Below are 25,074 nucleotides of genomic sequence, written 5' to 3'. Positions count from 1 at the left end.
GCTGTTTCTCTTGAGAATGTGTGCTCTTTTTGGATCATAAGTGACCAACTTATTTGCAAGTAGGCAAGGCGCATCTGAGTGTAACAGCTTGTGCGTCTGCACTAGAAGTTTAAACTGCGACTGCAACTTAACTGGCAGCCAGCGAAGGAGGATCAAAACAGAAGATATCTGCTACTGCACGGCACTCCTTATAATCAAACGTGCTGCCGCTGCGGGCTGCTCTTCATTGGATGCCAGCGAAAGCTCAGGCCCTATAGATTAAATGGATTTGTTTATTTGGGGTTTTTTTGTTCTATTTGTTTTAGAATTAAGGGCCCGATTCCTTAAGGTTTTTCTCCCTTTCTGTGTCTGTGAGAAAAAAAAAATCAGGCCTTTAGTGTCGGTTGCAGATAGTAGTAGTGAGGCCAATATTGAAACGCTACTTATCCAGCTGAGTGGTGGCCGCTAATATCCGGCTATGTTCAGCGGCCGTCATCCAGTTAAGTTAAATCTGCTATAGAGCAGGTCACTGTTTGACAGCAGCTCAAGGCGCTGCGGGGCTCTTCAGCTGTAGTCGTGCTATTTAGAATGTTGTTGTAAATGGCTAGACAGGGTTGATCTTCTGTTGTACACCACCCTGGATGACCTTTTGAAGGTTTGATGGGTGGTCCAGAAATTTAAATAAAAACTGGTAGGAAAAGATTTATAAAAAAAAAAAAAAAAAAGAGAACCCTCCACCACCTGTGAAACTTAAAGTAATAAAAAGATTGAAATCACTGAAAAAATGCAAACATAAGACTAGTCTAATGGCTCTGTTGCTGGCTGTCATATGGGGAAATCTGGGTTTGCTTTTTGAGCATGCTCTTGCTTCTTGGCCAGCAGGGTTGGGGATGCTGCAGAGGTGGTGTTCAAAGCCCTCAGAAGAGAGCCCACCTCATGAGTGACACCTACTAGCTGGCTTCAGATGTGCTTTATTCTGGAGGGAGCCGAAGTTCGTGCCTGTTAGTCAGAGAATGATCACCACAAGGACTGGACTAAATGGGAAGAGGGATTAAACATAGTGAAAAATCCTCTGCTAGCAATGATGGAAGGCATATGGCTCCAGTTGGGACAAGTTCTGATTGCCTGGAATCTCATAAGAGTTAGAGGCTGCTGTAAAAAAAAAAATATATATATATATATATATATCTTGCAGATTTTTAGAAATTTAAATATTTTACAAATCCTAGTATAAAGTGCCTATTTAAATAATAGGTGAATTTTCAAAGGAGTTCCATAAATAAATGTAGCAATTTTCAAAATCCATTTATGCACGTAAAGTGCACTTACACGGGTAAATCCTATGGACAATTCAATGACATGTATTGTAGCAATTTTCAAAAGCACACTTAGAAGGGTAAAGTGCATTTACACAGACAAAACCCAATTTTACAAATGTAAATGCTTTTGAAAATCAGTCCCTAAATGTGGACAGCCAAAAGAATCAAAGATTTATATCAGAGAAATATTCTGTATATAGCCCACTGCCCTTAATAAAATGCATTGAATTGAGAAGGCAAGGACATAATGTGCCAAAAGAGTGACCCTCTGGTTCAAGGGTCAGCAATCTATGGCATATGTGCCATCAGTGGCAGTGCAGCACGGCACTGGACAGCTGAGCGGGCAGCGACTACTGCTGCCTCCACTACCGCTTCCCTGCAGCTACTAACACAGAGCCTCACATGCCAGCAGCAGGCATTGCATTCAACTGAACATCATCTCCTGCTGCCATGGAGCCAGTCTCACAGCTCTTATTGTGAAACCAACCCCACGACAGCAGGAGATGATATTTGGTTAAATGCAACTCCTGCTGCCATGCACCCCACAATCTGGCAGGCCACCATGGCGGAAGAGAAAGCGAGGACCCCAGGGGCTGACAGCAGACCTAATCTTGCTGGCAGCTGAAAAGGCCCAACAGGCTGCCACAGATTCCATCCTACAGTGGCCAAAGAGAGAGAGAGAAGGAGAACCCCATCCCACTGGCAGCTGAGGGTGGTGCCAGCCCGAGGGCGTGGCCGAGGCCTCCGAACCAGCCCCCGGACCGGAGAATGGCGCGCAGTCAGCCCGCCGGCGTGCGCAAGTTACGCCTGCCTTGGGCAGGCGTAACTTTCTTAAGAAAGGTGGGGGGGGGGGGATTTAGTTAGGGCTGGGGGTGGGTTAGGTAGGGGAAGGGAGGGGAAGGTGGGGGAAGCCAGAAAAAACGTTCCCTCCGAGGCCGCTCTGATTTCGGAGCAGCCTCGGAGGGAACGGAGACAAGCTGCTGGGCTCGGTGCATGCAGGTTGCACAATTGTGCACCCCCCTGCGTGCGCTGAGCCTGGATTTTATAACATGCGCGCAGTAGCGCGCGCATGTTATAAAATCGGGCGTAGATTTGTTCATGCCGGGTTGCGTGAACAAATCTATGCCCGTGCATAATTTTAAAAATCTACCCCTGTATGTGCAACAGCGTTTCACATAACGAAGACTTTGTCCATTTTCTATATGTAAAATCTGTATCTTCAGAAAACATTCTAGCTGAAAAGAAAAGACAGGCGCTGGCACGTTACCTGTGGCAATGTTTCTAAACTGCATATGCCAGCTTGCGTTTTTCATGTGGCAGAAAATTAGAAATTTACAATCTAATGGCATGATTTTCAAAAGTATCTACACACTTATGCATATGCGCTTTACCGTGTAAGTGGGCTTTTGAAAATACATGCCATTGCTTGCCAATAGATTTTATCTGTAGTAAGTGCATTTAATGCGGGTAGATGGGTTTTGACAATTGCAACAATAATATGTTATGTTTACATGCATAACTCCTTTGAAAATTCACTTGTAAGAGGCTTTTCGGTCTACTCATTTGGATTCACATTGGTAAAATTGGGCTATAGAACAGGGTTGCAGTTAAGCTCTGCAATGCCATAAAAGCCTTAAACTGTGGGAACCTTAGTCCTTCCATCAGCTCCCACACTGTGCTCCTTAGCCCTTGTCAGTCGGAGCCAGAGCAGTTTCATTTTTAAACTTTACCATTTTTTTCTTTTTACTGAATTAAAGAAAGGTCTTGCTTCATTTTCTCCTTAAATTTATTGAGATAATGTTCAAAGCCATTTATGCAGGTAAAAAGCTGCTTATACACATAAGGTGTATGTCTGAAAAATGATCCCCTCAATATGGTGAAAAGAACAGGAGTTGCTTGACCGTGCACATACTTTTAGCTGCGTTTATGGCAGACATTCCCAATGGGGGGGGGGGGGGGGGGAGGGCAGTGTGTTTTGGGCAGGGTAAAAATAATGTACGTGCATAGTATTTGAAAGTCTACGCCTGTTGTTGTCCATAAAAATTCTGGTGGACTTCATCCCAAAGTTGACACTCTGAAATCGGCCCTTAAAAATGTATGTCCGAATGGTAGTTACCCTTATCTGTCATTGCTTCACTCTTGGACTGAGAGTCACGACCTTTGTGAATGCCTCTATTTCACCTCCACGTTGGTGACTGCAGGATGTTTCAGCTAATAGCTGAAAACATTTCTCAATTCCAGTAGCGGCCTTTCCTTTAGCAGTTGCAAAATTGCAAGACGTGTTCATAGCTTGAAAGGAACAAAATATCGTGCTGAAGATCCCTGTCCCTCCTGAGTTTTGATAAATGCAACTAATCCATACTGGATGATGCCTAAAATTAATCTTTGTGCCTTTCGAGGTTGTGAATTCATTGCTAATCAATGTCTCGATCATCCGTGATTACTGTGAAGTACGTTTGCCCATACAGTCACCCTTATAATTCATAGAGTGCCAGATATTAAACTATTAAATTCCTCTAGTTTGTCATCTGCAGATTTTTATATTTCGCTATTGTTGACAGGTGTATGATATTTTGGACTCATCGGAGCTTCTTTGTTTGATGAGGAACATTCTAGTACCCAGTGTTTTCACAGCAGAGTGCCTGGTACCTGTCACGCACACCTCCAGACAACCTGCAGTTTGGGTAGGCAGTGGCTGTACAGACCAAGCAGAGCTGTCATGCTTGAATTTAAATAAAGATGGACATACATGTAAGGTAGGTTTACATGTTGTCAGTACTAAACCATCAGAGCTATTTAATCTAAACCATCCCCAATGGGGGGCCCACTGCATTTGGTATTATGAGATTAGCAGGCCTCTGCAATAACCCTTGCTAAAAAAAAAAAAAAAAAAAAATAGTTTAGCATGAGCTTGCAGAAGAATGTGACTTGCATGTTCTTCATACAATGTTTAAAGAAAACTCTACCTAATTGGGTATGACATTGTTGAAAGGTTTTTCTTTGAGAGAAGTTATGTCAGGGTGGGGGGAGGGAGGGGCAGGCTGGATTGCAGATATAGGGGTTGGGTTGGGATAGTGTTAATTGCTGAGATGGGACGGGAGAGAAAATTGAAAATGTACAACTGTTTGTTTCTTAGGACTTGGTGTGCACTTAAGAAGTGATGTATAAAGATTTAGCACTTGGTGTGCACTTAAGAAGTAATGAAAACAAATTTCCCTGTACGTACCAGGATCAGTCCAGGACACCTGGATTGTGACTCCGCACCAGTAGATGGAGACAGACTAAAACTTGTGGGCGGAGCCATATATGCCCCTGTGCCAGTCACAGCCCCCCAGTCTTACTCTGTCTCCAGTAGATGGTGCAGGTCCAGTCACAGCCCTGCCTGATCTGATTTTGGTGGTTAGTCAGTTTTTGGTTTTTTGGGGCTATTTTGTTAGGCCTGATTGTTTTTGTCGACGGTATTCTTGGCAAATTGGGTTTTATTTTTTAATTTTAGTCCCTGGTGCCCTGCCTCCCCGGGGGGTTGAGAGGTCCTGAGGGTACGACCCTCCCCCGGTTGAGGCCGCTGCCAGGGTTGAGGACCCGGCTGAGCTAGTGGCAGCGTCAGGGGTGACACCGGGGAGCCCGGTTCACTCACCCCTGCAGGAAAAGGGCTTCAGAACCAAGGACAGCTGTAAGCTTTGTTTAAAAAAAAAAAAAAAAAAGGGTTTTTGTTTTCGTTGTGCGGCTCTCCGTTTTCCTCGCGTCTTTGCTCCGTTTTAGGGGGGGGGGGCGCCGGTAGCAGGAGGGAGGTCGCCGATTTTGAATCCTTATTTTAGTTGGCGTTTTCGCCGCGTTTCCCGCCTGTTTTTTCGTCGCGTTCGCCGGCAGCCCACTCGCGGCCTGCCGGGCCTGCGGCTCGGCTCGCGCACGTTTTTCGTGGCAGGGCCGCTGCAGCTACGGTCGCACGGGCAGAGAAGGAGTGTCTGGAGCACCTCGGGGGGCCCAGTCCAGAACCGCGCGATCGCCGCCGCGCGGGGGGGCTAGACTGCTAGGCCCCAAGCTGTTTTTTTCCGGCTCTGTGCGCGCGCGGCGGCCATTTTAATTTTCGGCCGTGAAATCGCTCGGTTCACGCCAGGGGATACAGCCCCGCCCCCCGCGCTTTCCCCGCAGCTGGATCCAGCGGGGGGGGGCCCCCACGGAGGGGCCTCGTTCTCCGTTGGCTCCCGCGGATGGTTCTTCAGATTTTATCTGATTTTGCGCTTCTGGTGCGTGGGGTTTTTCAAATATAAGCGTACTTAGCGCTGCCGGAGGGGCGTCGCGCGCGGGGGGGGGGCCACCCGCAGGTCTGTTCCGAAGGCTAGAAGACTATGGATGTTGCGGGGGGCTCTCGGGAGCCCCGCGGTGGAAGCGTCCGCCACGAGGCGTCCCTCAGGAGTCTGAAACGGATTCTTCATCGGCAGTTGACTCAGAGTCTCCAGAGGAGTCCCTGATGGGGGCCGAGGAGGCGGCTGCGGACGGCCCGCCCAGCCCAGCGCAGTCAAAGGGGCACTAGCCATGGAAGGGGATGGCCCCAGGTGGTACGGCTAGTTCGCAGGGAGGAACTGTGCCCGCTAACTCCAGCAATTCTTCAGGAACTGGCAATGGAGGCTCCGCTGGGGGGGGGGTCCCGTTGAGAGGCAAACATGGATCCGCCAAGAGGCAATCATGGATCCGGTGCTCTTAGGTCTCTCGGGGCCGACTGTAGGCTTTTCTTTTCAATTTTCATCGACAGATTTCTGTTCAGTGCATGGGATACGCCGGACTTGAGATTGAAGGTCAGTAAGGCCATGGATAAGATTTACCCACTCCCGGAGGATGTGCGGGCACTCCTTTGCCTACCGAAGGTGGATTCCGCAGTCTCTGCGGTGACGAAGAGGTCGGCCATTCCGGTTACGGGAGCCACGGCTTTCCGAGATATACAGGATAGGAAGCTGGACGTGTAACTCAAGAAGATTTTGAGGTGTCTGCCCTGGGTGTGCGGGCTACTTTCTGTACCAACTGTACCAACTTCGCTATGTGAGCGAGTCTGCGCTGGGCCCAAATTCTTCAGGCGAACGCAGAAGAGGCATCACAGGCAGATAGGTTGGAGGCAGCGATAGCGTATGGGGCAGATGTTCTCCACGATTTGCTGCGTACGTCCGCTAGGTCCGGGGTGGCGGCTGTTTCGGCGCGTCGCCTGCTGTGGCTGCGCAACCTGGCTGCAGATGGTTCGTTCAAAGCAGCTGCCCGGGGACAGATTCAGGGCGTGCTCCGTCTGTTCGGCCAGATCCCGGTTCCGAGGGCCCAGGAATTCGCGTCATCAAAGGTCTACCGGTCCTTCTTATAGGTTGGCTTCCTCCCATCACCTTCAATGGCGGCAGTCCTTTCGGGGTACACAGGGTGGAGCCCCGTCAGCGAGGGGGCCAGGATACCATCGGACCAGTGGGTCCGCAACGTGATGACGCACGGTTACGCATTAGAGTTTGGTCGTTCCCCAGCACACTGTTCTCGCTGTGCAAGGCTCCCGAAACGAAGGCAGCAGTGCTAATCACCATCCGGCGCATGGAACTTTTGGGGAGCCATTTTTCCCCGTTCCGATCAGTCCGCACGGCGAAGGACGTCACTCTATTTGCTTCATTGTTCCAACGAACGGCGGCACTTCAAGACCACTCCTGGATCTAAAAGGGGTGAACAGATACCTGCGTGTGCCTCACTTCCCAACGGAGACTATTGCGGTCGGTGATCGCCTTGGTGCGTCCAGGTGGGTTCCTGGCCTCACTAGGTTCCACGGAGGCGTACCTTCACATAGGCATTCCACCGTCTCTTCTGCGATGCCTAAGGTTCTGCTTCCTAGGCCGGCATTATCATTTCACGGCTCTCCCGGTTGGGGCTCGCAACGGCGCCTCGTACTTTCACGACTGTGATGGTGGTGGTGGTGCCGCAACTTCGCCGGGAGGGTTTTCTGGTTCATCCTTACCTGGGCGATTGGTTGATTCGGGCGAAGTCCGAGGATCAGTGTCGGCTGTCAGTGGCCAGGGGCCTACAACTCTTGCAGTCTTTCGGCCGGCTAGTCGAGTTCAACAAGAAGTCCATTGGGACCCACACCGGTATCCACACAGACCCTGGAATGCCTTCGAGCCGTTTCGACGAAACGGGCCAGGGTGTTCCTATCGCAGGAATGAAGGTGCTAACTGCTGGCTCACGTGAAGCGCTTGCTGTCGCTCCGGCTACCGCGGTCGGCGATTACTTCATGGGCCTGGGTACTATGGCCTCCACTCTCGTGTTGGTCCACTGGGCGTTTGCTCATCTACGGCCATTGCGGGCGTCCTTACCATCCCGCTGGCAGCCAGTTTCGGAAGCATTCTACCGTCCACTTCCACTCGTAGGCCGGGCGAGATCCGGTCGGTCCTGGTGGCTCTCTTCCAGTCATTTGACCTCTCCAGGGTCTCTCCTAGTGCCCAACCGGACGGTGGTGCCTACGGATGCCAGTCTCTCCAGAGGGGGAGCAGTCTGACTAGGGACGTCGGTTCAAGGCCTACTGTCAGCGTCTCAAGCCCGAGGGGCTACCAAACGACTGAAGACCAGAGCGGTCCGTCTGGCGCTGCAATCGTTCCTACTTCTGCTGAGGGGACGGGCAGTCTGTGTTTTTGTCGGACGACGCAACCGCAGTGGCCTACATCACTCGCCAAGGAGGGACAAGAAGTCCACAGGTGGCAGACAAGGCGCAAATCTTGATGGCTTGGTCGGAGCAAAATCTCGACGCCATTGCAGCTTCTCACGTCCATTGCAGCTTCACATACATTGCAGCCTCTCATATCGTCGGGGTCGACAACGTCCAGGCTGATTTTTCTGCCGTCAGCATGGGAGCTGGCGGTCGAAGTTTTTCGCCTCATTTGCACGACGTGGGGTATTCCCCACATGGTCTGGTGGGCCACTGGCCACGTGGGCTGGTTGGCCACAGGCCACAATACGCAGGCTCCGCGATTCTTCAGTCGGCGTCGAGGAGGAGGAGCAGAAGGAGTCGCCGCCTTGGTGCTTCCCTGGCCGGATGTGGATGTCCGGCTGTACGTCTTTCCTCCATGGCCAATGTTCGGCACGATTATGCGCCACGTAGATTTGCACCCATTCAACGTGTTCAACGTGATCATGGGGGCTCCGGCATGGTCGCGCTGTCCGTGGTTCGCGGACCTTCGGTGGCGGCTCCCATGCGTTCCCTCCGTCTCCAGGGATTCGCGGGGCTCTTCCGTCAGGGCCCCGTCTGTCAGGAGGATGCGGATCCCTTCTGTCTCGCGGCCTGGCGTTTGAGAGGAATCGGCTAAACGGGGAAGGTTACTCTGACGCGCTGTTGGCTATGCTGCTGAGGTTCCAGGAAGCAGTCTCCATCCTTGGCGTACGTACGTCCGGGCCTGGGTGGTCTTTGCAGTAAAGTGCTTGCAGCGAGGTGTGGATTCCACTGCCGCTTCGGTATCTGATGTTCTGGCTTCTCCAGGCTGGTCTGGCCAAAGGATTGGCATGCAGTTCCCGGCGGGTCCGCGCTGGGTGGCTTGCGGGTCTGGATGTTTCCCGTTTTTCTCTGGGGGGGCTAAGCATCTCCGTCCCCCCATTGCGTTTCCCCTGCCCGTCCTGGACCCTTAATTCGGTTCTTTCCACCTGGTGCTCGGCACCGTTTGCACCCTTGAAGCGCACAACTCTTACGGATCTCTCTTTGACGACGGGATTCTTGGTGACGCTTGCCTCGGCGCGGCGCTGTTCTGAGTTGCAGGCTCTCTCCTGTAGAGAATCGTTTTGTGTCTTTCCGATTCGGGGGTATTCTTGCGGCCGATCCCTACCTTTCTCCTTCAGGTCGTTTCCTTTTTCCATCGGAATCCGTCAGTGGGGCTGCTCGCTTTGCGGACGGGAGCTCCTCTGATCCTCCAGCGAGGGACGTCAAGGGACTTATTGTGCGGAGTTCCCTTCTACGCTACCGGGAGGTCACTAATTCCTTTCGGTTAACAGCTCATTTCTTTTCCTTTTCGGGTCCACAGAGTGGGGCCGCGGCATCCCGCATAACGATTGTCCGTTGGCTAAATGGAACCATGGGTTTGGCATACCTCGTACACTGGGAAAAGCGATTCCTGGGGGCCTCAGGGCTCACTCGACACGGTCTCAAGCGGCGTCTTGGGCGGAATTGTCACAGGTGTCGCCTCAAGCGATTTGCAGGGCTGCTACCTGGAAGTCGTTACATACCTTCCTTGCACATTGCCCATTGGATGGTCGAGCTACTGATTTCGGGGGTTTTGTAGAGAAGGTTCTCCGAGCGGGACTCTCTGCTTCCCACCCTCGATAATTTAGCTCTGGTACATCCCAGGTGTCCTGGACTGATCCTGGTACGTACAGGGAAAGGAAAATTAGTTTCTTACCTGATAATTTTCGTTCCTGTAGTACCAAGGATCAGTCCAGGATCCCGCCCGCAGTGCTGCGCTGTTGTAACGGAGAGTCCGCTCATTGTTGTCTTCGGTACGCTGACCCCTTGTTATTCGCTCTCCCGGTTTGGAGAGTCTGGTTCCTGTGGGGGTGTTGGAGTTGGTTTTCGTTTACCTCACAAGTTTGTATGGTTAGCTATGTTGTATTATGGATTTTCTATGTTGTATTATGGATTTTCTACTTTGACATTCGTATGACTGAGGGGCTGTGACTGGCACAGGGGCATATATGGCTCCGCCCACAAGTTTTAGTCTGTCTCCATCTACTGGTGCGGAGTCACAACCCAGGTGTCCTGGACTGATCCTTGGTACTACAGGAACGAAAATTATCAGGTAAGAAACTAATTTTCCTTTAGCATGGACACCATTAAAAAAAAAAAGTCCACAATAGTATGAGCATGTTACTTACAGGGAGGAAATGAAATAGTGTTAGCAGGCTGAGTTCTCGGTTTCTCTTAACTACTCCCCCCCCCTCCCCCGGATTCCAAGCTGAATACCGATAAGCCTAGCACATGGGAGTTACTGGTCAGTGCAGAGGGCAGAAGTACACTCCAGGCGAGGAGGTCAAAGGTGATGGAGAGTTCGGTGAGAGCAGAAAACTGGCATGGGTGCATGTCTTTTGTATTAGCAAGGTTCTTCAAAGATTGGAGTAGGAGGACATGGTTGGGGACAGAAGGAAGCATGCAAGATGGAGACCCAAGGAGGAATGTGGCCACCCTGGCTCAGAAGGGCACTGGCATCTGATCATTCCCTCTTCTCTACCACCCTTAATGCAAGCACCTCCATGGCTGCACCATATAGTCCGCGACTGCCTCAAAATTAACAGACATGAGCCCTGCACTCAAATCAAAACCGGTCAGCTGAACTTTTGACCCCAGCCTCAACCCTAGATTGCTGCAGTTACATTTATGCACATACAGGCTGGGGAGTGAATGTTCAAAGGGGTTTCTCTCATAAAAATTGCATATATGTACGAAAATAGCATGTATACGAGTATATGCTCTTTTATAAACATGCATGTATTTTCGGTTTCGCATGTACATTTTATTTAGGGGAAAAAAGGAGCAGTCTTGAAGCATTCTGAGACAGAGTTCCAAAATATGCGTGGTAGTTGCTAATTTGTGAGAGATATGTGCGTATACAGAACGTACGCTTTCATACCTGCTGATTCATGTGAGTGAAGTTGAACTTGTCTGCAGTTTTGAGGTGGGAGGTGGGGTGAACTGGTGGGGGTACAGGGAGAAGTGCTAGAGGGTCTAGGTGAACTGGAGAAGGACTGGGTGAATTGGAAGAGGTATCTACAAACTGGTGATTCCAAGTACACTCACGGCAGGGGAGAAGAAAAACTGATACTTCACGCATATCCAGCATAGCTCTCTGCTTCAACGGCAGGGGAGAAGAAAAAAGGATTCACACTCACAAAGCGGGGAGTAGCTGGTTTGTTACGGCAGTTACTACCCCAAACCAAATAAGCCTGATACTTCACTTTCAATGCATATCCAGCATAGCGCTCTGCTTCAACGGCAGGGGAGAAGAAAAACTGATACTTCACGCATATCCAGCATAGCTCTCTGCTTCAACGGCAGGGGAGAAGAAAAACTGATACTACACGCATATCCAGCATAGCTCCCTGCTTCAACGGCAGGGGAGAAGAAAAACAACCAATAAGGGCTGAATAACATAGTCTGGGTAAAACAAGCATGGCTGTAGCTTGCTTATTGCGGCGGTTACTTCCCCTACTACCCCTAACTAATCAAGCTTGATATTTCACTTGGATGCAGCTCCATCACTGCTCTCTACATTAATGGTGGGGGTGGAAGGGAAATAGAACCAAAGAGCTAACAGAAACAGATAAGTATGAGAAAAAAATGTGTGAAGCTTGCTGGGCAGACTGGATGGGCCGTTTGGTCTTCTTCTGCCGTCGTTTCTATGTTTCTATGTTTCTATATGTTTCTATGTAAAAGGTTTTTTCAAAATGGCAGATGTGCATACTTTGTAAGATACCTGTCTCCACATTTAATTCTGGCTGTTTATTCACACATTCACAGTAATATTGTGCGTATTTTTGTAAGATTAGAAGAGAAGATAGCCATTTTCTTACATTGGAAACAGTCGCGTGAACTTTTAGAATGGTATTTTATAAGCTCTGCAGCTCCACATGTCAACTTAGGTATGCAAATGCAGTACCGATAGGCTTCCTATGCGCATATGTTTTGCCACATATCAGATGGGCAGTTTCGTAAAAGGCCATTTCTATGGTAAAGTACTGTCTACCCATGTTAATACCTTTGAAAATTTTCTTTCCTAAGTGAAAGTTAGGAACACACCCAGTGGCCATTTTATTATGGAACTGCCTCATATGTCAGGCTGTCCATTTGGAATTAGAGGTATCTGAATGTTTAAATGGTCAAGCAGTTTGAACACTAAGGTTCAAATTCCACTGCCAGTCCTTGGACCTTGGGCAAATCACTTCACTCTCATTGCCTCAGGTCCAAACTTAGGGCCTGATTTACTAAACATTTTTCCCATTGGCACAACATGAGAGGAAACCTTTAGTAGACCAGCCCCTTAAATGGAAAGCTCTCTGGAGATGTGGAAATATTGACAGTACCTGAATGTAATCTTCTTTGAAGTGTCAGAACAGACGAAATATAAATAAAAATAAGTGCATCTTACACATCTTCATCATACAACGAATAAAGCTTGTCTTCCTTTTGCTGATTTTGTTTGTTTGTTTGTTTCCTAGCTTGTTGTAGACAGTAGGATCCTGTGTCTTGCACTTGTGTCGCTTCCGGAAGAAAGGGAAAACTGGGTTTTGGCAGGCACCCAGTCAGGTCTTCTGCTGGCTGTGAATGCCGAAGATATGAAATCTACGCATCATCTTCAGAAGATGTCGGATTCTGTCACCTGTTTGTACTGCGGCTCTCATTCCAGGAAGAGGTTAGAGGGTTGACGGTCTTCTGCATGTGCGATCCTTTGGAGAGCGAAATTCCGAGGTCCATATTCAGTCCCTGTCCGGATAGCAAAGTTAGCTGGATTAGCTAACCCGACTAATTTTGGAGGTATATTCAATAGTGCAGCCATATTATTGAATATAGCTGGCTAACTTTATCTTGCTAACTTTAGGCCAGCTCTTTGGCCCAACCAGACTTAGCCGGAGTTAACCAGATAACTTATCCAGCTACCACCAGTTATGCCCCCAGAACGCCCCTAACTTAATCCAGCTAAATTCTAACTGGCTAACTTATTATCCAGCTAAATGCTTTTGAATATGGACCTCACTGTGTCATTTCTTTTAGCCAGCTGGGGCAATGACTTACTGTTTAAGGGCTTGGCAGTCTTTCCTTGGAGTGCTGTGGACAGAAGGGTGTTTGGAAGAAGTAAAAGATTGAAATAGCAGGATCCATGCACATAGCATTTTGATGCCCCATACAGAGCAGTTTGAGATCCATGGTGTCACAGGGGCCAGGGCTGGTGCTTTCACTAGGCAAACTAGGCGGTCTCCTAGAGTGCCAAATTTTTTGGAATGCAAAATCCCGCCAGTATGAGCCCCAGAGGGGGAAAGCCAATACTGCCAAAAGGAACACTGTGCTGGCACTGTTGTTAATAGGTAAGTTAGGGGTCATGGGTGCTTAACCAAAGTTTTGCCTAGAGTGCCAAATATTCTTGCAGTGGCACTGGTGGTAAAAAAGTTTTACTTTTATAACTTGCTAAAATTTCTATGTGCACATTCCCAGTTAATAAAATGTAATTTATTACCTAAAGAGAATGACATTTGTAGAAATTTTTGTATTTGAAAAGCATGTTCTTTGGTGATATATTTCAGCAAAGAGAAGAATTTTGTTCTGGTGGGGACAGCAGATGGGAATCTAGCTGTTTTTGAAGCTGCATCAGTAAAGGTAAGAAAAGTGTATGGATCCTACAGTCAAGCTGTGTGTTCCCATTTTGTGGTTTTGCAATTTTCTTTTGGTGAGGGACTGGATGACTGAGCAGATAGACAGTTTTTACAGTACCCTTTACTTATTTATTTGTTTATGCATGTTTATATTCCAAAAATAAATCTGTTCCATGGAAATTGCAAGCATAAAATTCCTAAAATCACGTTAATTCAAAATACAACATAAACACTGAAGCATAAGAACATACGAATATGCCATACTGGGTCAGACCAAGGGTCCATCAAGCCCAGCATCCTGTTTCCAACAGTGGCCAATCCAGGCCATAAGAACCTGGCAAGTACCCAAAAACTAAGTCTATTCCATGTTACCGTTGCTAGTAATAGCAGTGGCTGTTTTCTAAGTCAACTTAATAGCAGGTAATGGACTTCTCCTCCAAGAACTTATCCAATCCTTTTTTAAACACAGCTTTATCCCAGGACAAGCAGGATGCTAGTCCTCACATATGGGTGACATCGGTAATGGAGCCCTATGTACGGAAAAACTTCTTTAAAAGTTTCCATGAAACTTTTGACTGGCACCAGAGTGCCTACTGAGCATGCCCAGCATGCCATGATATTCCCTGCCACAGGGGTCTCCCTTCAGTCTTCTTTTTTCCGCGAAGCACTTAGCATCGCGGTCTATTGGAGTCCTGAGGTGATTTCACCTCCTTTAAAAAGTTTATCTTTTCGAGAAAAAAATTATCTCCACCGCAAGGGTTTCCCTTAGTTATCATCGCGGTGACTTTTTTTTCCTTTTCGGTTTCCGGCCGGGACCGACTTTTTTGGGTCATCGCCATCGACGGCTGTCCGGCGACATGGCCTCCGGGTTCAAAAAATGCCCAAACTGTGCGCGGACGATGTCCATAACCGATCCGCACTTTGAATGTGTTCTTTGCCTAGGCAAAGACCACAATATTCAATCCTGTAAATCCTGTGCGGAGATGACCTCGAAAGGCCATCGTCTCCGAGCTGAAAAGATGGAACAATTGTTTAATATACAATTGCTTCCGAGGGCATTGACTTCCGTGCAGTCATCGCCAACAGGATCAGTCCGTCAAGTTTTACTGAAGAAAAGTCGTCCGGAGGCGGGAGATGCTTCCACTCCTTCATCAAAAGCATCGACGTCCAGCAGTGAGAAACAAAAAGAAAAACATCGACACCGGCATCGAAGACGCCAAACACCAATGACCGACGACCCATCGTCAGGTACGGCCTCACCCGCAAAGAAACCCCGGACGGGGGCGGAGGCTTCGAGGCCTAGTGATTCAGGGCGATCCCCACTGATATCGGTGCCGGACTCCGTACCTCCTCAGGGCTCTGAGGAGGTATCGGCATCGCCTCCCTCCATAGCTGCTCTGATATCACCAGCTATGAGAGTGGAACTTGACATGTTTATACGTCAAGCGGTGCAACAGGCTCTGCGAGATGTGATTCCACCTCAGCCATCGACACCTCCATCGATGCTGATTCCAACTCCGAGGGATCCAGCGCCATCGATACCGCCGACACCGACGATGCCACGGGAACCAATCCCGATGCCTACTCCGGTACCCTCACCGGTGCCACCGTTGCCAACTCCGATGCCCAAAGCAGATGTCTCGATGCTAAATCCAGTCATCACAAAATTAGACACGCTCCTGGACATTCTTTCCAGTAAAACACCAGAGGAGCCCATTCCAGGCCCATCTGGAATACCAAGACCTCCAAGGCCTCGTTCTCCTCTGCTGCCATCACGACCTAGTGAACCAGTCACTCACCACACCCCACGTGAGATGCCTGTGGACACCAGTTCTGAATATTCTTCGGATGAAGAGATATTTTCAGAACCTTCTCCACCTGACAACCACAGGAAGTCACCTCCTGAGGACCTGTCCTTTACAAATTTTGTAAAGGATATGGCTGAAACCATCCCCTTTCAATTACAAACAGAGGTGGATGCAAGACAAAAAACATTGGAGGTTCTGCAGTTTGTGGACCCTCCTAAAGAAATGCTAGCAGTCCCTGTCCATGAAGTTTTCCAGGAACTTCAATACAGAATATGGGAGCATCCAGGAACAGTGTCACCGGTAAACAAAAGGTCAGAGGCAACTTACTTAGTGCAACCTATCCCAGGTTTTCAAAAGTCTCAGTTGCCACATCAGTCAGTCGTCGTCGAATCCGCCCAGAAGAAGGCGAAGAGACTGAAATCCCATTCATCTACACCTCCTGGGAAGGAAAGTAGATTTCTAGACAACCTGGGACGCAAGGTTTTTCAGGGTTCCATGCTGGTATAAAAAATAACATCATACCAGCTATATATGAACCAGTATCAAAGGAACCTCTGGAAGCAGGTTCAAGACCTAACCCTGTCTCTTCCTGACCAGTATCAGGATCAACTCCAAAACATTATTCATAAAGGCCTCGAATCAGGGAAGCACGAGGTCAGAGCCACTTACGACTGCTTCGAGACAGCAGCAAGACTCTCTGCTTCAGGCATAGCTGCACGCAGATGGGCATGGCTGAAAGCCTCTGATCTACGTCCAGAGGTGCAAGAACGCTTAGCTGATCTTCCTTGTGTGGGAGATAACCTTTTTGGGGAAAAGGTAAAAGAAGCTGTGGTGACTATGAAGGACCACACTGAGACCCTAAAGCAGTTGTCCTTACTACCACAGGATACTCAGTCTTCCACAAGAAAGATCCCAAGGTGTGATACCAGACATCCTTACTACTGTCCACGCAGGTATTACCCACCGGATAATAGGCCCAGAACAGCCCGCCCACCTCCACGCCAACAGCCTAGGCAGAGGCCTGCAAGGGCTCAACCACCACCACAAACTGCCACTACATCTGGTTTTTGAAAAGCCCCAGAGAGCAGCAGCCATATCAACCCATTCCCAAACATACCAGTGGGGGGTCGAATAAAATACTTTCACAGCATTTGGACCTCCATCACCACCGACCAGTGGGTGTTATCCATCACAGCTCACGGTTACAAACTGGATTTTCTTACTGTTCCGAAAGAAAACCCACCACTTCCATCTTGGACAATAAATCAACATTCCATAATTCTTCAAACAGAATTATCCACCCTTCTGAGAGCCAGGGCCATAGAACCAGTTCCTGGACCTCAAAAGGGCAGAGGATTCTACTCCAGATATTTCCTCATTCCAAAGAAAACAGGAGGCCTTCGTCCCATTCTAGACCTCAGAAATCTCAACAAATTTCTCAAAAAAGAAAAATTCAGGATGGTGTCCTTAGGCACCATTCTACCTCTTCTTCAAAGGGGAGATTGGCTCTGCTCTCTGGATCTTCAAGATGCCTATGCTCACATTCCCATCTTTCCTCCTCATCGCCAATACCTGCGATTTCGGGTAATGGATCAGCACTTTCAATACAAAGTGCTGCCATTCGGCCTTGCATCAGCACCACGAGTATTCACAAAGTGCATGGCTGCAGCAGTGGCACACCTCCACAAACAAAGAGTGCACGTGTTCCCTTACCTGGACGATTGGCTCATCAAGAGTCAATCAAAAGAAGGAGCTCTCACCTCTCTCAAGCTCACTATCCATGTGCTTCACTCCTTGGGATTTCTCATCAACTACCAGAAATCCAATCTGTCACCAAATCATCTTATACAGTTCATAGGTGCAGATCTAAACACTACGATAGCAAAAGCTTTTCTTCCAAGAGATCGGGCTCAAACACTTGTCCTTTTGACTCACAATCTTCGCAACCAATTCCAGGTAACAGCTCACCAGTGCCTAATTCTTCTAGGGCACATGGCTTCCACAGTTCACGTAACTCCCATGGCCAGATTAACCATGCGACTACTGCAATGGACACTCAAAGCACAGTGGATACAAGCCACTCAACCAATGTCCACGCCCATTCATATCACACCAGACCTCAGAGCAGCACTCGTATGGTGGACATCAATGAACAACCTGCTCAAAGGCCTACCTTTCCAGCAACCAGTTCCACAAGTGACTTTAACTACAGATGCATCCACCTTAGGGTGGGGAGCACACATCGATCAACTAAAGACACAGGGCAAGTGGACAAAGCTCGAAGCCTCCTTTCAAATAAACTTCCTGGAGCTTCGAGCTATACGTTATGCGCTATATGCGTTCAAGGACTGCCTTTCATACAAGACTGTTCTGATCCAAACGGACAATACAGTAGCCATGTGGTACATCAACAAACAAGGGGGGACAGGTTCCTACCTCCTTTGTCAAGAAGCAGCACAGATTTGGGACTGGGCCCTGACACACTCAATTCTTCTACGGGCCACTTACCTAGCAGGCATCCACAACATAGTAGCGGATCGCCTAAGTCGTCAGTTCCAACTGCACGAATGGTCCTTGGGTCCAGCAATAGCATCCAAGATCTTCCAACGCTGGGGTCAACCGACGATAGATCTCTTTGCATCCCAGCTCAACTACAAGGTGAACAATTACTGCTCTCTATTCCGACAGCAGAACAGCCTACCAAAGGACGCATTTGCTCGCCATTGGAATTCAGGCCTGTTATACACGTATCCACCGATACCACTCATAACCAAAACACTAGTGAAACTACAACAGGACAAGGGGTCTATGATACTCATAGCCCCATACTGGCCTCGACAGGTATGGTTCCCCACACTGCTACATCTCTCAGTCAGGGATCCAATTCGCCTGGGAGTAGCTCCCAATCTCATAACTCAGGAACAGGGTCAGTTGCGCCATCCCAACCTTCAATCCCTGGCCCTGACAGCATGGATGTTGAAAGCTTGATCTTACAACCACTCAACCTTCCAACCACTATATCTCAAGTGCTGATAGCTGCACGTAAACCTTCCACTAGGAAAAATTATTCCTACAAATGGAAGCGGTTTACTTTGTGGTGCACTCAGAAGGATTTAGATCCTTTCACTTGCTCCACTACCTCGCTACTCGATTACCTTTACCATCTCTCAGACTCTGGTCTTAAGATGTCTTCTATAAGGGTACACTTAAGTGCAATCTCAGCTTGCCATAACAAGCTGGGAGATGCATCTATTTCAACACAACCTCTCGTCAGTAAATTCATGAGAGGCCTAACTCACATTAAACCTCCAGTTCATTCCCCAAGCATACAATGGGACCTGAACGTAGTCTTAACCAGTCTTATGCGTTCTCCATTTGAACCCATAGGTACCTGTGACCTTAAATTTCTCACTTGGAAAACGGTTTTCCTTATAGCCATTACATCAGCTAGAAGGGTCAGTGAACTACAAGCTCTAGTTCCTACATGACAGAGTAGTCCTCCGTACACATCCAAAATTCCTTCCTAAGGTTGTCACGGAATTTCACTTGAACCAATCAATAGTTTTACCAACATTTTTTCCTAGGCCTCATTCCCATCAAGGTGAAAGAGCCTTACATACTTTGGACTGCAAGCGTGCGTTATCCTTTTATTTAAACCGCACAACAGCCCAAAGGAAATCCAGTCAGCTGTTTGTATCCTATGATCCAAACAAATGCAGTATACAAGACAATTTTGGAGAAAACATTTTGCAAATTTTCTAAAGCTGAATAAAAGAATACTTAGCTAAGTGTGCTTCCACAATGTATAAACCAGGTGACCGGGCATATGTAGCCTGTCGGACACATTATGAAATTAGTTTCTGAAGCAATTCAGGGAAATCTTACCAAGACATCTTTGTGCATTGACACAGCATGTAAGCTTGAATGAGCTATAAAACTGATGATGGAACCCTTCCTTAGGGCCTGATGTGGTATTCTGTGTCAATGAGAATCAGGCCTTTCCCTGTATGTACCCGGATCAGTCCAGATCGTGGGTTGAGCCTCCTGTCCAGCAGATGGAGACAGACCAAAACTAAAAGGGTATCCTATATCAGGACAGAGCCAACCCTGCATCCCTTCAGTATTTGTCTGTCTCCAGCAGATGCGACAGCTCGCCCTGCGGTTCCCTTTCCTTCCTTAGCTTGCCCTTGCCCTGCGGGGTCCTTTCTGTCTTTGTGGCAAGCTCAAGCAAGTATTTATTTATTTATTTATTTATTTTATTTAAATTCTTTTAATATTCCGATGCTCAAGACCAGGTCTTATCGTACCGGTTTACAGCAAACTAGGGGGAACCAGTTAACAGAGCAAACAAAACAAAAGTTACATTATAACAGGGAATGTAGAACTCGGCTGTTAGAGAAAAATAAGTTAAACAAATTCTAATAAATTCTAAAAGTTGTTAAACAAATTCTGATGGGAGAGGAGGGCAAAAGGGGGAGAGAGTGCTTACAGGATAAGAATTATGTACAAATTTACCTAGTGTATATGAAATTAATGCAAATTTACAGATTTACATAGTGTATATGAAATTAAGCAAATTATAAGAAAGTGCAATTAGTCGGACAACAGTTCCTTTGAGTTGAGGAAAAGGATGCATCCGTGAGGCAAGAGACTGTGTGGGTGACCCTGAGGCTTTTTTAGGGGTAAGCTTGGGCGAATAGCCAAGTTTTTAATTTTTTTCTGAACGTGATCTGGCAGGAGGGAGTTCCAGTAATGCGGTCCAGCAGTTGATAGTGCCCGTTTTTCAATAGAGTTGTGAAAAATGGATTTTTTTGGGGGTACTTGGAGGGAATCTCTATAAGCAGATCTAGTTTGTCTGACAATATATTAAAAAAAAAAGAACTTTAACAGATTTCTCTGTGCTTAGGGAGACAGCTCTGTCTCCTTCGCTCTTGGGGGGCCTAGAGGGTCTTGCCCCTTGATTTATTTCAGCCTAGGTTCTCTCCCTGGTGACCTATGTAATTTGGGGCAATACTGGTGGTCCAGTCACTCCCCCTGACTAGCTGCCTTGCCCCGGGATGTTTCCATGCCTTGGATGCCCTGACAGGGACATTTCATTCCCCTGCTGAAGAAAAAAAAAAAAAAAAGTAAAGTACAGAGGTTAAAGGCAAGTTCATTCTTGCACTTTATCTGAAGGCAGCAGTGTCCTTACACATTTTTTTCTTTTTTTTTTTTCATTTATAGCTTTTGTTGGCATGTAACAGAAACACATTTTTGCAATATACTAAAGAAAATGCAAGCGAAATGTAACAGATAATGCAAATGTACATTATAACTGGAAGCCATTTTACATATATATGTCCCCTATAAACCCCCCCCCCCCCTCCTTAGAGGTAGCAGCTAACAGATACAAACAGTGATCGTGGTAAGAAATGTAAATGATGACTAATATCAGAGAGACATGCCTAACTGAGATTCCCATGGCAATACAGAACCCTCCAAGATATCTGGATGTTCTGTCTAGACCATTATCCATGATAATATACAGAAATGACTTAGAGCTCCAGGCGCCCAGGCTACAAACCCACCCCCCAGCTAGTCAGAAGAGATTCGCAACCATTGTTCATAACGGCCCCAAACCTTATGAAAGTTGTGGATCGACTTATGACGGAAAGCTGTAACCTTCCCAAGGGTATACATGTTCATGACCGATGCTTGCACAATTGGTAATGTAGGCACGCTTGGATCTTTCCAACTTCTTGCTATGGCACATCTCGTAGCTATTACCACATACTTAATAAAATAATAATGAAATTTTGATCTGTCCTTGAGTTCAGCATTCAGAAGTGCTTGGGATGGAGTAAGTATTATGCTTGTGCCCAAAATCGTAGAGATCCAGGTCGATATAGAGGTCCAAAGGTGTTGTATTTTGGGACACTGCCACCAGAGATGGAAAAAGGTACCTCGCTCCTGGCATAATTTCCAGCATAATCCCTGTGTGCTTGGCGAGAAATGTTGAATGAGACTCGGTGTGATGTACCATCTAAAGTATAATTTATATCCATTTTCAATGTGGAGTGCTGATATTAGACCTTTCCTCAGGAGCTGGAATGTCCGCTGCCAGTCCTCCTTTGTCCAATCACATTGTAAATCCGATTGCCAGGCTTTTATATGAGACGCAGATATATCAAAGTCACCACTTAATAAACCATATAAGTTGGATATATGTTTAACCAGATGTGCATGTCTGCACATACTCTCAAAGGAGGATATACCTTTTACTAAATCAATTTCAATCCGATTGCTAATAAAAAAAATGTCTAACTTGCAAGTATCTAAAGAGGTCAGCGGGCCCCAACTGATATTGGTGACACAGTGTAGGAAATGGGGTCAACCCCCCCGGAGACCAGATATGCGACCATTGTGATACTCCGTTGGCAATCCAACGTTTGAACGCCAACGGACTGCCAGCAGGCCGAAACCCCTTATGATAAAATAGGTGTGTGCTGTGAAAATAACTTTGGGTACCCACAAGTATTATCCTCCATCTCTCCCAGACGGATAGGGTAGTCTGCACTGTCTCAGGTAATTTCTGCATCGGACACCAGGTGTCCCGGGCCTGCCACAACAATGCTGTGATAGGGAGATTTCCCAGCATAGCTTGCTTCAATTGTACCCACGGCTTTCTTTGCTTAGTATTGTGCCATTCTATTGCTGCTTTCAGTTGAGCAGCTCCCAGATAGCGAGTGAGATTAGGCATACCCAGGCCACCTCTGTGTCTGGGCAAGTACAGTGTCGCTTTTGCTATCCTCTGTCTTTTCCCTTTCCATAAATATTTATGTAATCTCTTTTGCCATTTATCCAATAGCTTCACATGTATGGCTATTGGTAAAGTTTGCAGTAGGTATAAGATACGGGGCATAATGTTCATCTTTAGAACTGCTAATCTCCCCAGCCAAGAAATGTGGTACCTGTCCCACTCCTCAAGGTCTTTATATATTTTAACCAGAAGTGTTAAATAATTTAATTGAAATAGGTCGTTCTCCGTGCCTAAATAAACCCCCAAATATTGTATCTTTTGGTTGGCCCATTTAAAGGGAAACTCCTGTTTAAGTTGGGCTATCGAATCAGGTAATAGGTTGACATTCAATAATTCAGATTTTTCCCAGTTAATCGAAAACCCTGAAACACTGCTGAAGGCTGCAATTTCTTCAGAAACTGCCCGTAGCGACTGATGAGGTTCTTACACATTTTTTTCTGTCAGCATCGGGAGCAGGTAGGGTTCGATCACCTGCACTTGCTCCCCGGGGGAAATCAGCTCAGCTGATCGCCGACTCGCGGCGGATCCTTCTTCTTTCTAATGCTGCGTTCTAACCTATGTATAGCCTGCGGAGAGCTGGCCTCCCGACTCTCCCACGATAGTCTGTGTTCTGAATGCCTGCCGGGAGGGGAGGGACCCTCCATGGCAGCGCCTAAGATGGCGACCCGGGGGCGTGTTTACCCGACTTGGCAAACCATGGGAACGGCAGCTATTTTGGGAGTTAACTGTATCTGCCGATTCAGGGCTGCAGGAGGGAGAGGGGTCATTTTTGCCGGTTTTTCCCCCCGATGTAAGTCCTGTGGATCCTCAGGGAGAGGTTCCTGACCCCCCAGTCCCCTCCTCCTCCCCCTCCCCCCACAGGAAGATCCAGGTCTAGTTTTTCATCTGACTTTGTGCTCTTAATGCACAAATCTTATTTGGTCAGCCTGTAGGAGGAGGATGACCCTCCACCAGGTCCCCCTCCTCCTAAAATCCCTCGTATGCCCACCCCGCTGTCTCATGCGGCACTGGATGTGCAAGGCTCCGTTCAGGTGGTCCCGCCCCCCCCCCCCCCCCAGTTCCGCCACAACCTCCCGCGGCTCCAGTTGAGGACCCGGATGTGGATTTGTCTTTCCCAGCCCCCCCTCTTGAGGGGGATGACCCCCGTGTTCTGCGTTTGTTTGAAAGGGAAGAGCTGGAGCCGCTCATTCCCTTTATCCTCCAGGAGCTGGGGATCGATGCCCCCCCCCCCCCCCCAGAGGATACAATGGCAGCCGCAATGCCTTCTAACGCGGACCCGGTCCTGGCGGAGCTCAGGGCACTTCCGCGCATTTTCCCATTCCATCCCATGCACAAACTGCTCCTTTTATGGGAATGGGAAGCTCCCGAGACGGGTCTGAGAGTGGGAAGAGCTATGGATATCCACTTTCTGTGGATTACCTGGAAATGCTAAAGATTCCCAAGGTGGATTCTTCTGTCTCTGTGGTTACCAAGCACACCACGATTTCAGTGGTGGGAGCCACGGCTTTGAAGGATGTCCAGGACCGTAAGCTGGAATTTTATCTCAAGCGGATCTTCGAGGTCTTGGCCCTAGTGGTCCGGGCGACTTCTGCAGCAGACTCATGCAGCGGGCAAGCCTTAGGTAGGTTCAACAATTGCTCAGCATCCAGGACCTCCTGTCTGCAGAGGCAGAGCAGGCTGAGCGTTTAGAGGGCGCTATTGCGTATGGAGCGGATGCCCTCTGGCTTGCTTCGCGTGCAGGCCAAGGCAATGGTTTCAGCAGTGTCAGCCAGACGCCTCCTCTGGATGCGCAATTGGTCAGCAGATTCTTCCTCCAAGGCTCAGTTGGGCACACTTCCTTTCAAGGGTAAGTTGCTCTTTGGCGAGGACCTAGAACAGCTTATTAAATCCTTGGATGAAAACAAAGTTCATAAGCTGTCGAGGACCACCCTAAACAATCTAAGGCGTTTTTTCCAACTCGTACTCTCTTCCGGGGTCAACGCAGGTACAGCAACAGGGCGCAGGGTTCCTTTCCAAGGGGCTCCACCTCCAGGTCTCAGTCCTGGTCTCATTCCTTTCGGGGCCACCGTGCTTTCCGAGATGGTAACCCACAACAACATTCGGCTGCCAAGTCCGCCCCACAATGAGATCCGGCCGGTCCATTCCTCCATACCAAACTTAGGTGGACGTCTCTATCTGTTTCGCGAGGAATGGGCCAAAATCACGTCTGATCAGTGGGTCCTTGAGGTAATAGAGAACAGCTAAGCATTAGAGTTTGCTCGGTACCTACTGGATCTCTACCTAGTTTCTCCCTGCGGATGCAAAAAGCGGCCTGCCATCTGCCAGACCCTCGACAGACTCCAGGAGCTAGGAGTCCTCGACAGACTCCAGGAGCTAGGAGTCCTCCATGGGCACGGCCAGTATTCCATCTACTTCATTGTGCCCAAGAAGGACATTCTTTACAACCAATTCTGGATCTCAAGAGGGTCAACAGAGTCCTCCGGGTAGCCCATTTCTGAATGGAAACCCTGAGGGCGGTGATTGCGACAGTTCACCCAGGCGAGTATCTGGCCTCCCTTGACCTGACAGAGGCTTATCTCCATATACCTATTCGACACAAGCATCAGAAGTATCTCCGCTTCCATATCCTGGGCCAGCACTTCCAGTTCCGTGCTCTGGTCTTTGGTCTCACCACCACTCCCCACACCTTTACCAAGGTCATGGTGGTAGTGGTGTCCACTCTTCGCTTAGAAGGGATCCTAGTCCATCTTTACCTGGACGATTGGCTCGTGCGGGCCAAATCGCTGACTCTCTGCAGGCTAGCGGTCGACCG

General features: G+C 48.2%; 1 protein-coding gene across 2 annotated transcripts in view; it reads left to right on the top strand.

Annotated features, from left to right (window-relative positions):
* The window catches only part of LRRK2 (leucine rich repeat kinase 2), a 584,366-nt gene that overhangs the window by 499,328 nt on the left and 59,964 nt on the right, over positions 1 to 25,074 (top strand). For both annotated transcript variants that reach the window (XM_029617357.1, XM_029617356.1), the window contains 3 exons: positions 3,860 to 4,054; positions 12,507 to 12,700; positions 13,587 to 13,659. In XM_029617357.1, the coding sequence (XP_029473217.1) occupies positions 3,860 to 4,054; positions 12,507 to 12,700; positions 13,587 to 13,659 (462 nt within the window). The remainder of the gene's footprint in view (positions 1 to 3,859; positions 4,055 to 12,506; positions 12,701 to 13,586; positions 13,660 to 25,074) is intronic.

This window comes from Rhinatrema bivittatum, chromosome 9 (genome assembly GCF_901001135.1).
Source record: "Rhinatrema bivittatum chromosome 9, aRhiBiv1.1, whole genome shotgun sequence".
NCBI lineage: Eukaryota > Metazoa > Chordata > Amphibia > Gymnophiona > Rhinatrematidae > Rhinatrema > Rhinatrema bivittatum.
The sequence above is the reverse complement of the archived record's forward strand: the minus strand, read 5'-3'. Positions and strand labels throughout refer to the sequence as shown.